The sequence below is a fragment of the Octopus sinensis genome, linkage group LG13 (genome assembly GCF_006345805.1).
Source record: "Octopus sinensis linkage group LG13, ASM634580v1, whole genome shotgun sequence".
Taxonomy (NCBI): domain Eukaryota; kingdom Metazoa; phylum Mollusca; class Cephalopoda; order Octopoda; family Octopodidae; genus Octopus; species Octopus sinensis.
This window is the reverse complement of record NC_043009.1, coordinates 64,733,902-64,751,754: the sequence shown is the minus strand read 5'-3', so window position 1 is coordinate 64,751,754 and position 17,853 is coordinate 64,733,902. Positions and strand designations below refer to the sequence as shown.

The 17,853-nt window shown below is 38.3% G+C and overlaps 1 protein-coding gene and 1 long non-coding RNA gene across 2 annotated transcripts in view; one reads left to right on the top strand and one right to left on the bottom strand.

The window, feature by feature from the left end:
- LOC115218453 (PDZ domain-containing protein GIPC3) overlaps positions 1 to 17,608 on the top strand; it is an 86,510-nt gene extending 68,902 nt beyond the window's left edge. The window contains exons 4-5 of the mRNA XM_029788277.2: positions 13,996 to 14,077; positions 17,288 to 17,608. Coding sequence (XP_029644137.1) covers positions 13,996 to 14,077; positions 17,288 to 17,469 — 264 coding nt within the window. The 3' untranslated portion in view covers positions 17,470 to 17,608. The remainder of the gene's footprint in view (positions 1 to 13,995; positions 14,078 to 17,287) is intronic.
- LOC118765846 lies at positions 877 to 14,528 on the bottom strand. The gene is made up of 3 exons (XR_005001743.1): positions 14,518 to 14,528; positions 11,905 to 11,910; positions 877 to 1,023 (listed from the first exon to the last, which is right to left on the bottom strand). It is a non-coding gene; the product is annotated as an uncharacterized LOC118765846 (long non-coding RNA).
- Positions 17,609 to 17,853: the final 245 nt, after the last annotated feature.

The following is a 17,853-nucleotide window of genomic DNA, read 5'->3' as shown; positions in this document are numbered from 1 at the left end:
CTTGAGAATACCACATGCACCAATGACAACTGCATGGTAGGTAAAATTACCCCTGGCATTAGCTGTAGAACTTGAAATGCAGTCTACAGCATTGGGTGCTTGTAAAGACAAGAACATGATATACATAGGTGAGACATCTAGAAGCATTGTGGAGAGACTAAATGAACATCTGAGACAATATGATAAGAAAACAATCCTCCACACTCTACCAACACACTGGGTCAGTGTGTTGATAGGCACACTGGGTCAACTTGACATCTGCATTTTATCCAAGCACCTGAATGACCCAACACTCAGACAAATACAGGAGTACTTCCTCGTAAATGAAACATTCCCAGTACTAAATAGGAAATATATGTATAAGGTAGTCATACCCCAATACCCACAGTTTATATCGACACAGGTAGAGTTGTTAGTAGGCTGTTAGGTAGATGTATATAGATGTGTGTGTGTATGTGTAGGTAAATGGATATGTAAGCAAACAGATAGATTAATAGATAGATAGGTACATAGGTATACAGACAGACGAGCACACACACACAGATACAGATACATACATAAATGAAGACTGAAACACATGTCAATGTTTGTTGTCCTCGTTAACAATTATATATCCGCTGCATTGGAAATCTGCAATGTCACCATAACTACTGTTTTGGCTATAACCTTGGAGACCTAGTAATCCGTTAAACTAATCGTTTAGATCACCTGTGAACTAAATCCCCATATTTTATGTGTGTGTGTGTGTGTATACATATATATATTTATCAGATTGGAGCCTGGTGCAGCCTTCTGGCTCGCTATTCCTCAGTCAAACGATCCAACCCATGGCAGCATGATGATGATGATGATATATAAAAATATATATATATAATATGTGACAGTTATTCGGTAGCCATGAGAAAACTCCCAGTTTTGGATGTCAGGGCGGAAACCCATGCAGGCATCTCTTCAGTTATCAGGCCAGCGAAAACAATGCTATAAAAATGACCGTTAAACAAAGGGAAATTACTGTGTGATTGACTGGTATTAAGACAAAAGAGCCATTAGAATGACCGCTAAGTGAGAGGAGGGAGTAAAGGTAAGGGAGTAAAAATGTTCATAGTAATCGCGTACGTGATTACTATGAACAGGAAAAAAGATGGATCATTTGTGGCCTCCTTTCATCAGTCAAGTATACCAGAAGTCCTTACTATTTTAGGCAGCTACACTTGAGACAGTTCGATCTGGTCCCCCCCCTCCCCAAATCTAAGCTTAGAGCATTAGATTTTTTTTGTAAGAAAGCTAGCGAATGTGTATGGCAACAAAGACAAAAAATGGAGAACATGGTACGCAATTACGAATACAAACAAGAAAATAACAACAAGCGTCTTTCAACTGAGAACGAATCAAATTGAGCTGGCGAGTAAGAAGTGAAAGCCTAAAGGCAGGAACATTATATATGCATATATATTGGTTCTGCTTGCTATGAAGTAGGTTAGCCCAGATCTTATCTACTCCACTCCTTAATTGTTATATTCATATTTGCTTACCTGGTAACCCTGGTTGTATGCTGTGAAATATAATAAGAACTTTTTTCAGTTTGATATGAAAATATCTACAACCTTCTGTCTCAATAAACCACTGTTGTCCCCTGAAAGTTGTTTTCCATATTTACTATGGATTGCTTGAAGCTTACTTTCTTCCTTCACCTTGATCGCTATATAAAAAATTTGGTTGAATTAAATGCTTAAATTGAGGTACCTTGTTAAGTGTACACCTGTACATCTTTGTTACTCATTTATATTATATATATATATATATATATAATATATATATATACACACACACACACACAACCCATGCTACCATGGGTCCAACCCATGCTAGCATGGAAAACAGACGTTAAATGATGATGATCACACACACACACATATGTTTATAAATACACTCATATATTTACTCCTGTGCATACACACACTCACTCACACACACACATACACAAACACACATACATGCCCACACACTCTCACGCACTCACACACACACACACACACTCACACACATACACAAACACCCCCACAATCCCCCACACACACACACTACACTGTTTCCATCAGTTAAATTCCTCTCATCTCAAAGTATTGATCAACCTGACCTTATGGTATTCTGTGCCTATTTGAAAGGTATTATCTACATAAATGATCCTCACACACCATTCAACTGGCTTTTTTTATTTTCTTTCCCTCCCATTATCAACCATCTTTTACTAAAAGAAAGGGGATCACTTGATTTTTCATTATTTGTTTAATTTGAAGGGTTCTTGATGAGGGCAAAGATATACAAAATCTACGGGGGAGGGGGCCCTCTTCATTCTGGAGTTAGAAAGAACCCTATCAGTTCTGTGAACTCTGACCTTTTGTTGATTTCAGAGATGTCAGTTTAGTAGTAGCTTCCATGCTACAAAGATGTCTGGCTGGTTGTAACCACTGCTGTTGTTGTTGTTGTTGTTATTGTTGTTATGTGACCTAATTCAAGTAAATAGCCTCCTTTCACTAAAGCTGCATAATTAATGCTATTTTTTTTTTTTTTTTTTTTGTTAGTTTGTCTGTTCTAATCAGTATAATTAATCAGGCTACTAACTAAAGCAGTCCTGGGATTAGTCAAGAACTACTTTTATCAGATAGGTATTAAGTAAGGTAAGAAGTGTAAAAAAAAAAAAAAAAATACAAAATACAAAAACAAAACAAAAGCACAAAAGACTCAGCAATGATAAGAAGCAAATAAACTAATTTGGTATTTACTTTGTTTGTGATGGCAGCTGCTGGGGTGAAGTTGAAGGATTAACCAGGGTAATTTTATTTCTGTTAGAATTAAACAAAAGAAGAAAAGTAAATTTTAATGAAGTCTTTATCGAATTGACTTTGTCACTCAATGATTTTTAAGAGTGAAGCTTGTTGCATCATGATATTTTAAGAGGAGTGAGGAGTTTGTTGTGTTTTAGAGAGTAACTCTTTTGTTTTTACAAGCATTTGTTGTATTTATAGAGAAACTGCTTTATTTAGAGTAGCTTGTTGTGTTTATTGTAGTGGTTCTGAACCTTTTTTAATATAATAATAATAATAATAATGAAATTATTGTATACAGTGCTCAGGTGCACCACAACTTGTCAGAAAGTGCGTATAAAGCATATGCAGTAATGTACAAATGTCTGGAAAGCAAACAGTGTATGAGTCAGATACTTGCTTGCATGTGTATGGAGGGGAGAAAATCAAGTGTAGTGTTGGCGAATCTCAGGAAGCATGGAAGTTTTGAAGGATGCAGTGGGTCAGATCTAAAACCAAGATATTTTTTGGGAGCCAGCTGTACCAAAAAAGGTAAAACACAAGTCAGTTAAAGAAAAAATTATATTTACAGTTGACCAGGTCATAGATTTATGATGTAGGAAGTAGAGAGTATTATTGGTTATATCATAGATATATGCCATGGGAAGTAGGGTAACAGTTGAGCAGGTCATAGATTTATGATGTAAGGAATTGGTGAGTATTATTGGTTATATCATAGATATATGCCATGGGAAGTAGGGTAATAGTTGACCAGGTCATAGATTTATGATGTAAGGAATTGGTGAGTATTATTGGTTATATCATAGATATATGCCATGGGAAGTAGGGTAATAGTTGACCAGGTCATAGATCTATGATGTAAGGAAGTAGAGAGTATTATTGGTTATATCATAGATATATGCCATGGGAAGTAGGGTAACAGTTGACCAAGTCATAGATTTATGATGTAAGGAATTGGTGAGTATTATTGGTTATATCATAGATATATGCCATGGGAAGTAGGGTAATAGTTGACCAGGTCATAGATCTATGATGTAAGGAAGTAGAGAGTATTATTGGTTATATCATAGATATATGCCATGGGAAGTAGGGTAACAGTTGAGCAGGTTATAGATTTATGATGTAGGAAGTAGAGAGTATTATTGGTTATATCATAGATATATGCCATGGGAAGTAGGGTAATAGTTGACCAGGTCATAGATTTATGATGTAGGAAGTAGAGAGTATTATTGGTTATATCATAGATATATGCCATGGGAAGTAGGGTAACAGTTGACCAGGTCATAGATTTATGATGTAAGGAATTGGTGAGTATTATTGGTTATATCATAGATATATGCCATGGGAAGTAGGGTAATAGTTGACCAGGTCATAGATCTATGATGTAAGGAAGTAGAGAGTATTATTGGTTATATCATAGATATATGCCATGGGAAGTAGGGTAACAGTTGAGCAGGTCATAGATTTATGATGTAAGGAATTGGTGAGTATTATTGGTTATATCATAGATATATGCCATGGGAAGTAGGGTAATAGTTGACCAGGTCATAGATTTATGATGTAAGGAATTGGTGAGTATTATTGGTTATATCATAGATATATGCCATGGGAAGTAGGGTAATAGTTGACCAGGTCATAGATTTATGATGTAGGAAGTAGAGAGTATTATTGGTTATATCATAGATATATGCCATGGGAAGTAGGGTAACAGTTGACCAGGTCATAGATTTATGATGTAAGGAAGTAGAGAGTATTATTGGTTATATCATAGATATATGCCATGGGAAGTAGGGTAACAGTTGACCAGGTCATAGATTTATGATGTAGGAAGTAGAGAGTATTATTGGTTATATCATAGATATATGCCATGGGAAGTAGGGTAATAATTGACCAGGTCATAGATTTATGATGTAGGAAGTAGAGAGTATTATTGGTTATATCATAGATATATGCCATGGGAAGTAGGGTAATAGTTGACCAGGTCATAGATTTATGATGTAAGGAATTGGTGAGTATTATTGGTTATATCATAGATATATGCCATGGGAAGTAGGGTAATAGTTGACCAGGTCATAGATTTATGATGTAGGAAGTAGAGAATAAGACAAATAACTTTGATGCCAATAAGTGCTGATCACTCAAAGTGGAGGGTAGTTGCAGATGAGGGAAACCCAGAAAGACGTGTGATGAACTACAGGAGGCTGATCTCAAAATGCTGAGCCGTATAAAGGAGATAACAGAAGACCGAGACATGAAGCGCACTGCTGTGCTCGAGAAGATCTGCCCACCTCAACAAAATTGAGATTCTAAAATGAAGGTTGCATGTAAAAAGCATTGGTGTGGGTGCTGGTGCCAGATGAAAAGCACTGGTGATGGTGCCACATATAAAGCACCCAGTAAACTCTGTGGAGTGCTTGGCCTTAGGAAGGGCATCCAACCATAAAAACTAAGCCGAAACAGGCTTTGGGACATGGTGTGGCCCCTGTCCTTGCTAGTTCCTGTTAAGCTGTCCAACCCATGCCAGCATGGAAAACGGATGTTAAATGTTGATGATGATGATGTAGCAGTCAGTGAAATAAGAATTTATTATATTTATAGAGAGAAACTCATCAGGGGCCATCGAAAGGGTGTTTGAGGGCCACATGCAACCATGAGAGCTGTGGTTGAGAACTGCTAGTTTATAGGAGAATTCCTTTATTTAGGGGAGATTGTTGTGATTATAGAATAACTACATAATTTTAGTCCTGGATATGAGATTTTACTGCATTTGGTAGTCGGACCTTCAGTTTTGAGGTTTTGTGGAAACACCTCTTAGCCAATATAAATTCCAGGTTCCAAAGTTCTGACCAGCTATGGTTTAATTAGCATGTAAATAGAGGTCAGCTGTTAATATGAGAATAAACAGCCCCAGAACAAATCTTAGGTGATTCCTTGACAAAGCTTAGTCCCTACTGAGTTAGGGTTCCACTGAAATCATGGGAATGTCGCATGGTGGATGTGAACTAATTGAACAGACAAGCATATTGAGTCAATGGCGAATATCATTAAATGCTGAGTGGATGAATCAACAACAAACTGTAAATGGCCAGAATCAGCCAGTCCAGTTAGCAAATTACTTACATTATTTACATTTGACGTTGTGTTAACAACAAACAAGATGAGGACAAATATCCATCAAATGTAAATAATGTGAATAATTCCTCATCTCTTAAATATAGAACTGTAGCAAATTACTGTTATCATCTGAGGCCGTAGTGTGCACTGATGAAATATTTAGCTATTGAAAGACCAGCATGATTTATTGATCGGGGCAATTTGCTTGACCACATGATGATGATGAGGAGGGTGATGATGCTTTACTTTGAGGGGTTTTGTTGTGGTTATAGAGTAACTCCTTTAAGCAGAGGAGTTTGTTATATTTTGGTGGGTGTTGTATAGGCACAAGGCACGATTGTCTGGTAAGAATTTTGCTATCCAACTACATAGTTATAGGATCAATCCTACTGTGTGGCATCTTGGGTAAGGGTCGCCTTGTATAGCCATGAGCTGACCAAAGCCATGTGAGTAGATCTGGTAGATAGAAGCTGAAAGTAACCTATTGTGTGTGTGTGTGTCTTAACATCACATAATGTCATACAAACAGTATCATTCATTGCCAGTTTTCTGCAAAATCATGCCTGGTCATTGGCAAATATTACGTTGCTTGGAAACAGTTAAGGTGCACCTGCCGTAGAAAATCTTCCTCAGTAAACTACATCTGACCTTTGCAAGTATTAAAAAGGGGCTATTAAAAGGATGATGATAATGACAATAGAGACCCTCTTCGGTCATGAATGACCATGGGATTGCACCTAGAAAGTTACCCTCCAAGGCACAAGTCCGCTTAAGGCTGTTTATGGAAGGCCAGCAGTCGCCCATGCATACCAGTCTCTCCCTCTCCATGCCACCGATGTTATCCAAGTGAAAGGCAAAGAGGCCAATACAGCTTGGTACTAGTGATGTCGCAACTCATTTTTACAGCTAAGTGAACTGAAGCAATGTGAAATAAAGTATGTTGCTCAAGAACACAACACGCAGCCCGGTCCGGGAATTGAACTCACAACTTCATGATCGTAAGCTCGACGCTCTAACCACTGAGCCATGTGCCTTCCCTTAATAATGACAATGGTTAAGTAACTTTTTTAGTTAGATGAGTGGTCTTCTGTCTTTCTGACTTCTTGACACATTGCGGTTGTGGGATCACGGTTTCGATTCCCAGATCAGGCATTGTGAGTATTTATTGAGTGAAAACACCTGAAGCTCCATGAGGCTCTGGCAGCGGGTGGTGATGATCCCTGCTGTACTCTTTCTCCACAACTTTCTCTCACTCTTTCTTCCTGTTTCTGTTGTATCTGTATTTCAAAGAGGCCAGCCTTGTCACACTCTGTGTCAAGCTGAATCTCCCCAAGAACTACATTAAGGGTAAACGTGTCTGTGGAGTGCTCAGCCACTTGCACGTTAATTTCCTGAGCAGGTTGTTCTGTTGATCAGATCAACTGGAACCCTTGTCATCGTAACTGAGAGAGTGTCACGATGATACACTGGAAACTTAATGACATACAAGAGATTAAATTTTTAAAAATCAATTACAGGTGCATTTCCTTTGAAAGTTAAACAAAAAAAACTATTTTTAAAGATTAAAAAATTATCAAAAAATAGAAGCAAATCATTGCTTACCTCATTTCTTGAGTCATATTTGTAGTTTTTATTTTACTCTTTTTTTTTTTACTTCAGGCACAAGACCTGACATTTTTGGGGTGGGGGCCAGTCGATTAGATCAACCCCAGTACAGAACTGGTACTTAATTTATCAACCCCGAAAGGATGAAAGGCAAAGTTGACCTCAGCAGAATTTGAACTTAGAATGTAAAGACAGACGAATTACCTATTTCTTTACTACCCACAAGGGGCTAAACACAGAGAGGACAAACAAGGACAGACAAACGGATTAAGTCGATTATATCGACCCCAGTGCATAACTGGTACTTATTTAATCGACCCTGAATGGATGAAAGGCAAAGTCGACCTTGGTGGAATTTGAACTCAGAATGTAAAGACAGACAAATTACCACCAAGCATTTTTCCCAGCATGTTAACGATTCTGCCAGCTCACCGCCTTAAGTCATGTTTGTATTTAACAAAATTATGAAAGACATGTTTTCAAGAAGACCAAACATTAATGTAGATGTTCTAAAGCCTTAGATTATGTTTTCAAATATTCTTGGTGTTCTGTTTGAGAAGCAGGGAGTTTGGCATTCCAACATGTGTGCAGGTTATACTTGTTTAAAACCGAACTATTGGGAGAGTTTCATTCCACAATGAACTGTATACAACCAAAATACATACAGGTGAAAATTCTTACCTGAGAGGATCAGGTGACCATTTATGACTGAAAATGTGTGTGTGTGTGTTTGTATGGTGTGTGTGTTTGTGTAGCATGTGTGTATTTGTGTGTGGTGTGTGTGTGTTTGTGATGTGTGTGTGTGTTGTGTGTGTGTGTGTGTGTTTGTGATGTGTGTGTGTGAGTGGTGTGTGTGTGTTTGTGTAGCATGTGTGTATTTGTGTGTGGTGTGTGTGTGTTTGTGATGTGTGTGTGTGTGTGTGTGTGTGTGTGTTTGTGATGTGTGTGTGTGAGTGGTGTGTGTGTTTGTGTGTGAGTGATGTGCGTGTTTGTGTGTGTGGCGTGTGTGTGTGTGTAGTGTGTGTGTTTGTGTTTGTGTGTGCATGTGTGTGTGTATTTGTGTATGGGGGTGTTTGTATATGTGTGCACCTCTGTCTAGGGATCATGTGATGAATGTAAATGAACCACACTGTCGTACAAGCAGTGTTGTTCATTTCCCATCTCATACATTTCCATGGGGAAATATTATCTTGCGCCAGATCTGACTGGCCTGGTGCAGCCATCGGGCTTGCCAGACCCCAGTTGAACCGTCCAACCCATGCTAGCATGGAAAGCGGACGTTAAACGATGATGATTATGATGATGATGATGATTGGAACATCTGTGAGGATTGACAAGGGGAAGGGCATTCGGCCACAGAAAATCTCCCTCAACAAATTCCATCTGACCCATGCTAGCATGGAAAAGGGGACACTGATGACCACTGACATTTTAATATCAGTTTTTGAATATGCAAAGGAGCCCCTTTGCCAGTCACTCAACCTGCTGAAAATAACAGCTAAATTTCTCTCGAATCCTATAAAACACATTCTACCACCTCAAAAACAAAGACAAAAAAAAGGGGGAGCAGATAGTTCTAAATACCCTACTAAATATATAAAAAAAAAAAAAAGGTGTAAAGGATTAAAATTCAGTGGATTATAGACAAAACTGGTGGATAACCTTTTACAATGGTGTTATTTATGTCGGGTATTGATAAATCAATGTCACCGTGACATGTTGTACTGACCAATGATAACAAATGGAAATAATAGACCAAGTTAGGAGAACACAACATTCTACAAGTTTGCTCATAAAATTAATACATACATACATACACATGCACATGCACACACACACATACATACATACATGCTCATGTGCATGCACACACACACACACACACACATCATCATCATCATCATCATTTACTGTTTGCTTTGCATGCCGGCATGGGTTAGACTGCAAGACTGGAACTGGTAAACTGGAGAGCTATACCAGGTTCCAGTCTAAATTTGGATTGGTTTCCACAGCTGGATGCCCTTCCTAGTGCCAACCACTCCAAGACTGTAGTGGGTGCCTTCCACATGTCACTGGTGTGTGGATGCTCTACTGTGTCACCAGCACCAGACACTGCTACGATTTCACTTGACCAGACGAGTCTTCTCAAGCACTACAAATCGCCAAAAGTCAAGATCACTTGTCATCACCTCCATGAGGCCCCACATTTGGAGATAATGCATCACCACCTCATCTCATATCTTCCTAGGTCTACCTCTTTCGCAGTTCCTTTCCACAGTTAGAGATCAACACTTCTTTACGCAGCTGTCCTCATCCATACATACATAGTAGCCTAGTAGTTAGGGTGTTGTACTCATGATCGTAAAATTGTGGTTTCGATTCCTGGACTGGAATTTCGTTCATTGTGTTCTTGAGCAAAACACTTTACTTTATGCTGCTCCATTCTATTAAATTTGATTTAAGTTGGGACATCTTTAGGGTTGCCAAACTGTACTTAAACAGCAGATACGGATGCAGACTTTGCTGCATGGAGCTATTTCAACTTTTAAGGAGATCTAATAGGGGAAAATCTAGTAAATAATAAACTAAACCTTCGTCCTTCCTGTATCCACAAGGCTACTCACATGTTCAAATACTTTAAGGACATTAAACGACCTCCATAATCCAATCCAATTTATTCCCCTTTTCGCTGACCCTTAACCTATCAATCTATCTATTCATTTCTGAGCCCTTCTAGTCTCATGTTCCCTTTACCAATACCTTTAACTGCTTTTAATGTACTTGTTTGATATGCTATATTGAAGGAACCAACCATTCTATCTGCGGTGTACCCGGTATTACACAATAGCGATGACAGTGATACTCAACTTCTAGTACACAACCTGCACACCCTCAACAGTTCCTTTCAATTTCTTCTACTTAAGAACTCCTTACACCAACATACAGTTTTTGAGCAGCACTTGTTATAGAGTAGATAATATAATAAATAATAATAATAATGAAATTATTGTATACAGTGCTCAGGTGCACCACAACTTGTCAGAGTATATGCAGTAATGTACAAATGTCTGGAAAGTGAACAATGCATGAGTCAGATACATGCTTGTGTGTGTATGGAGGGGAGAAAATCAGGTGTAGTGTTGGCGAATCTCAGGAAGCATGGAAGCCTTGAAGGATGCAGTGCTCCGACAACTAACAACTGATGCCGGCAGTTTGTTCCATGCTTCAGCAACTCTCAGCGTGAAAAAATGTTTCCTGAAGTCATAGGAGCTGTGCTGTTTTCTTACTTTGTAAATATGTCCACGGGTGTTAGATGGGTGGAGTTTGAAAAGGTGCTCAGAGTTATTGTTTGTAAGATGGTTGATAATTTTATGGGTGTCTGCCAAGTCAGCTGCCAGACGTCGGAGTTTCAATGTGTCCATGCCCAGGGAAGTAAGGCGTTCAGAATATGGCAAATGCCTGATGGAGGCTATTCTTTTGGCTGCACGTCGCTGAACGGCTTCCAGACGATTGATATCCTGGGCAAGATAGGGGTTCCAGACCGGTGATGCAAATTCCAGGTGAGGTCTTACCATAGCTATATAAAGCCGCAGATAGATAGTCAGAGAGCGGCTCACAAAGGATTTGGTGAGTGATGCCAAGACACTCTCAGCCTTCTTGACAATTTTAGCGATGTGTTTTGTCCAGCGCAAATCACTGTCGACAATAACACCCAGGTCACGTTCACATGAACACTCTATCCAAACCTATTGAGTTGCTTCACCTGATTCACCCAAAAAGATTATACCATCCAATTTTGATATCATTGCCACCCGTTTAACATTCCTTAATTAATCATTAGACTACTCCCTACTGCCGGCCTTCCGTGATGCTGATCTGCAATTTCCTCTAACCACGTACTGGGTGTAGTTCATTATATAACCCTATCCTGCTTTAAATTTTGTAACTCGTTATTGATAATTAGCACTCTACTTTACTATAACTTTAATTCCGTAAAGTTTAATCCTATTATCTGATGGCCTTCATACCCCCCTCCCCTACTTTCAACCAATATCTGCTGAATACCCCTAAATTTTGCTGTTTATCTATCCTCTGGTCATTCACAATTAGCTAGAGAATCCTATACCACAAACCTATACTTGATCAGCTCGTATGATTTTATTTTATTTTATTGATTATATTTTTATTTTCCCCTCCATCCTCACCTCCAATTTAGCCATCTTCTCTTTTCTCTTGTCCTTAATTGCTTTATGACCTCTTTTTAGCTACCACAACTCATAGCCTACTTTATAAATTATCTCCTACAACGCACTCAAGTCTACCCTTGATCTAGTCTAATTAACTCTACCTCGCCTGGAACCCTGGCCTTAGATATCAAATTACACACATCTCAAGAACTATATTCTTAATGGCCAACATAGTTGGTCATTCTCCCATTTCATAGTTTGTCTCAACAGACTCTAGCCACATCCCTGCTGTATTCTTCAGATATTCTTTTGTTTTGTAAAATCTCTTCTCATCTGATGATTACCGTCTTTTATAATGATGTAATGTTCTCATTCTTCAACTAAAATGTTACGTAAGAAATAGCTCTAATGATCAGACAATTATGCATTGTATGTTGTTATTCATTTGACTATAATACACCAAGGTGTTGATATATATATATATCTTCAGTACCATTTTCATCATTTCCATTATTATAATCATCATTGTAATTGTCATCATCGTCGTCATCATCATCATCATCGTTGTCATCATCATTATAATTGTCATTGTTGTTGTTATACCAACAATGTACTACTCAAAGTAATATATAATTTGGACCAGCCCCTTAGGAACTAAATACACATAGTATTTGATCTGATATTTCAATCCTCACCAATCTTGGAATGGAACCACAGAGATTACCCACCCCTACCTGGTGCATACCTTTTCAAGGTGCATACCTTGATTTTATCTGAATCCTCATCTTACTATATATATATATATAGTTATGGTTCATTCTGTTAAAAACATAGTAGAGTACAGTATAAAGCTCGTCTACCTTCAGATTTCACCCTGTGCTATCCAGTAGTAGTATTATACATACCTCCAGGTTTGCATTTGGGCATCTGTTGTGTGTGAAGAGATGATTGAAAAAATTTGGAGTCAACAAGGAAGAGTACAGTCGGACATTTATTTTCAATCACTACAATTGTTTCTGCACAACGTAGTTCACCAGGCATGCAGGTACTTGATTATGCAACCATTTCTCTGCATTATGAGATCTAGTTGTGTTTGTCTATGGCCCTTCTGCAACAATACACCCACTGGCTACAACTGACTTCAGGCCACGACAGACTGAGAGGATGCTCTTGGAGCGGAGATCCTGAACTTACGGATACAATATTTACATATCGCCTGAGGAAACACAACTAGATCTCATAACTTAGAAAATTACTATTTTTAAATCTCACGTGAGATATTCAGCAGCTGTTTCTGAATATCTCACATTGTAAGATTTAAAAATAGTAATTTTCCAATTTATAAATCAGTGACTAGTTGTCACTTTGAAAACTATATATTTCGAATGGGAATTTAGCAGCGCCACCTCTAGCCGAACAATTATTCTGTGCTGATGAAGGGAAATAACCCGGAAATCGTGATACACAGATATTGTTTTGAGCTGGGTGGGAGGTGCTAGATTCCCTTATTCGAAAAGATAAGGACACAGATTGTGTCATATAGCCAGCTGGAGACGATGTCTCCTGGGGCTAAATTACAGCAACATTCGTCCTAAACCAGGACTGCCATGTTATGTTGGCAAACAATCTTTACTAGATCTCATAATGCAGGGAAACAGTTGCATAATCAAGTACCTGCATGCCTGGAGAACTACATTGTGCAGAAACAATTGCAGTGATTGAAAATAAATGTCCAACTGCACTCTTCCTTGTTGACTCTAAATATTTCCAATTATATACATGTGTATGTATGTATATATATATATGCAGTAGTTGACGTTAGGAAGGGCACCCAGCCGTAGAAACCATGCCAAGTCAGATTGGAGTCTGGTGCAGCATCCCAGCATGCCAGCCCTGGTCAAACTGTCCAACCCATGCCAGCATGGATAACAGACGTTAAATGATGATGATGATGATGATGATGATGATGATATGATGATGATATAGTGAAGTGATGAGAATGACGTTGATATATATATATTATATATATATATATATATATATGTATATATATATATCTTCAGTACCATTTTCATCATTTCCATTGTTATAATCATCATTGTAATCATCATCATCATCATCATCATCATCATCATAATTATCATTGTTGTTGTTATTGTTGTTATTTTATAGTTGTAGTTTTAAAAAATTTTGTTTTATATATATTTCTTCGATGTAGTTTCTGTCATTCTTTAATTTCTAAAACCTATTTTCCTCTCTTCCAGCCTGATGACGTATCCAGTGTGGCAGTAGACAAAATTAACGGCCTGCTTGAATCCTTCATGGGTATCAACGACACAGAACTTGGTAAATATTGTTGTTGTTAATGTTTTCGCTTTGTTGTTATCGTTGCTGCAGCTTGACCGTGCATACGCTAAAATTAGAAAGATAAAGAAAACACTGGCATGATCTCTGCACAAGGAACACATGCAAATTTGGGCAGAAACCATTCCATATTTTCTTAAGGGTTGTGGGTTGGTGGGTAGGATTGCTAGAATACCAGACAAGTAACTTAGTTGCATTTGTCCCAACTCTTTAGGTTCAGAGTTCAAATTCCGACTGGGGTCAATGTAGTCAACTTCCCTCTGCTCTCCAAAAATTGCTGGCCCTGTTTTAAAATTAAGAAGAATTATACAGGGTGTTCAAAAAGTCTCTCTGCAGTTAGTATTTTATTGCAAAATAAAATATTTATAAGATGGTAAAAGACTACAAAAGAATACATTAGACTTTACAAGAATTTATAAAACTTTATAAGAGGTGCTGAAGGTGCTGCCCTTCATTTTCAATACTTAAGTTGACTCTTCTACACATGTTTTGAAATAAATCTTGGAGAGTCAGGATGAAAAAAATTCACTGTGAAAGGACTTTTTGAACACCCTATATAAGTTGGGAGGTGCAGCAGTTTTGGACAGAATATCTCACAGAATTTAGTCACAGCTCTTTACATTCTGAGTTCAAACTTTGCCTTTCATCCATTCTGTGTTGTAAAAAACAAAGTACCAGTAAAAATTTTATTTAAATATTAGGCATCATTGATGTTCTGAGCTCAAATTCTACTGAGGTTGATTTTGCCTTTCATCCCTTCAGGCTTGATAAAATAAGTACCAGTTACATACTGGGGGGTCAATGTAATCAACTACCACAAAAGAGCACCCAGTACACTCTGTAACGTAAAGTGGTTGGTGTTCAGAAGGGCATCCAGCTGTAGAAACCAAACCAGAACAGATGATTGGAGCCTGGGAAGCTCTCTGGCTGGCCAGCTCCTGTGAAACTGTCCAACCCATGCCTGCATGGAAAACAGTTGCTAACTGCTGCTGCAGAGGGTGGAGGAGAAGGAAAAGGATTTCTTTTTGTGGTGCTTTGTGCAAGTGTCTTCTTCTATTACCTCTGGTCAGCCAATGCCTTGTGGGTGACCAGTACTAAAATGAAATGCTCAGAAATAGTGGATTCTCTGATTGAACTGGATATGTAAAAAATAAAAGCTATCTATCCAGCTGGTTGACCTGCCTGGACCAATGCATCTCTTTGACACCAGATGTCTCCAATCTCCCATAACAGTCTTTATATCCTCACACCGAGATCCATTGTCCTCCACAAGTTGATCAATATACGCTCTTCTTGATCTGCCAATATCTGTATATGACAGGTAAAAAGCACTGAGAGTATACAGCAAAAGAATAACAAGAAAACCAAAAATTCAAGATACAATCCTCTGATTGAAGAACTAAGGCAACTCGGGAGTTTCTTAATTTGACATATCATTTTCCACCTAGACATAAGTATAGTAAGATATTCATTTCTTTATTGCCCACAGGGGGACAAACAGGGACAGACAAAGGGATTAAGTCGATTACATTGACCCCAGTGCATAACCAGTACTTATTTAATTGACCCCGGAAGGATAAAAGGCAAAGTCAACCTTGGCAGAATTTGAACTCAGAATGTAAAGGCAGATGAAATACTGTTAAGCATTTCGCCTGGCATGCTAACGATTCTGCCAGCTTGCCGTAGTATACTAAGATAATTAATTAATTAGACATTGTGTTAAGGTTAGTTTTTCAACTGGTAAAAGTTTTGGTTGTTGTATCAGAGGTTACAATGCAGCAAGGTCGAGTAATGTGGAAAGGTGAAGAGATGACCAACACCAATCATACAACTTGAGGATTTGTAAGAATTGCCTGGTGCAGGCATGACTAAATGGTTAAGAAGCTTGCTTTGCAATCATGTGACTTTGGGCTCAGTCCTACTGGACAACAGCACTCTGAGTAGCTACCTTTATTGCCTCGGGCCAACCAGTGCCCTGTGAGTGAATTTGACAGGCAAAAATTGTGTGTGTGTGAGAGCTGCACCAGGCCCCAGTTGTCTGTTTTGGCATGGTGCTTTTTATGTGGTGCCATCACGGGTGCATTTTACTGGCCCCAGCCCCCAAATTTCGGGCCTGATGCCTAGAGTAGAAAAGAATTTATAGCTACCGAAAGGCAGAGAGATGACAGAAAAGTTAGCATGCTGGGCGAAATGCTTAGTGGTATTTCGTCTGTCTTTACATTCTGAGTTCAAATTCCACTGAGGTCAACTTTGCCTTTCATCCTTTCGGGGTCGATAAATTAAGTACCAGTTGCATACAAGGGTTGATCAAATTGACTGGCCCCCACTCCCAAAATTTTGGGCCTTGTGCCTAGAGGAGAAAAGAATACATTATGTACATCATATGTGACAGAAAAGTTAGTATGCTGGGCGAAATGATTAGTGGTATTTCGTGTCTTTACATTCTGAGTTCAAATTCCACTGAGGTCAACTTTGCCTTTCATCCTTTCGGGGTCAATTAAATAAGTACCAGTTACGCACTGGGGTCGATATAATCGACTTAATCCGTTTGTCTGTCCTTGTTTGTCTTCTCTGTGTTTAACTCCTTGTGGGTAGTAAAGAAATCGGTATTTCGTCTGTCTTTACATTCTGAGTTCAAATTCCACCGAGGTCAACTTTGCCTTTCATCCTTTTGGGGTCGATAAATTAAGTACCAGTTACGCACTGGGGTCGTTGTAATCGACTTAATCCGTTTGTCTGTCCTTGTTTGTCCTCTCTGTGTTTAGCCCTTTGTGGGTAGTAAAGAAATAGGTATTTCATCTGCCGTTACGTTCTGAGTTCAAATTCCACCGAGGTCGACTTTGCCTTTCATCCTTTTTGAGTTGATAAATTAAGTACCAGTTATGCACTGGGTCGATGTAATCGACTTAATCCGTTTGTCTGTCTTTGTTTGTCCTCTCTGTGTGTAACCCCTTGTGGGTAGTAAAGAAATAGGTATTTCATCTGTCTTTACATTCTAAGTTCAAATTCCGCCGAGGTCAACTTTGCCTTTCATTCTTTCGGGGTCGATAAATTAAGCACCAGTTGCGTACTTGGGTTGATCTAATTGACTGCCCCCCACCCCTCCCTCAAAATTTCGGGCCTTGTGCCTAGAGTATAAAAGATTATATATTTATATCATATATATATTAAATTGCAATCTGTCTTTTTCAGCTCAAAACATCTGGGAGATTGGAAACAAACAAGAGAATCCGCATGACTTCGCCATGGCCGTAGATGCATCGGACCTCGAAGCTTTTGGATTTGCTGATGATTTCATCTTTGATCTCTGGGGAGCAATTAACGATGCTAAAACTGGAAGGCTTAATAAACAAGGGTTTTCAGAAAATTTCTAATACGTGAAAGGAAAAGAAAACATATTTTAAACAATAGAAACAAATGAAAACGGTTTTTTTTTTGTTAAAAAAGAAAAAAGATTCAAATTTCAGGAAAAATAAAAAAAAACCAGAAATATAGAGCACTTAGTATACACCCATTCCATACGTTTATGTTCTGTTGTCATATATTATCACCCACACAAACACACACACACTCATACACACACACATATACACACATGTATGCAAACACACATGCATATGTATGTATGTATATATGTGTGTATGTATGTATGTATGTATGTATGTAAGTATGTATGTATGTATATATGTATGTATGTGTGTGTGTATATATATATATATAATATATATATATACACACACATACAGACATATATATGT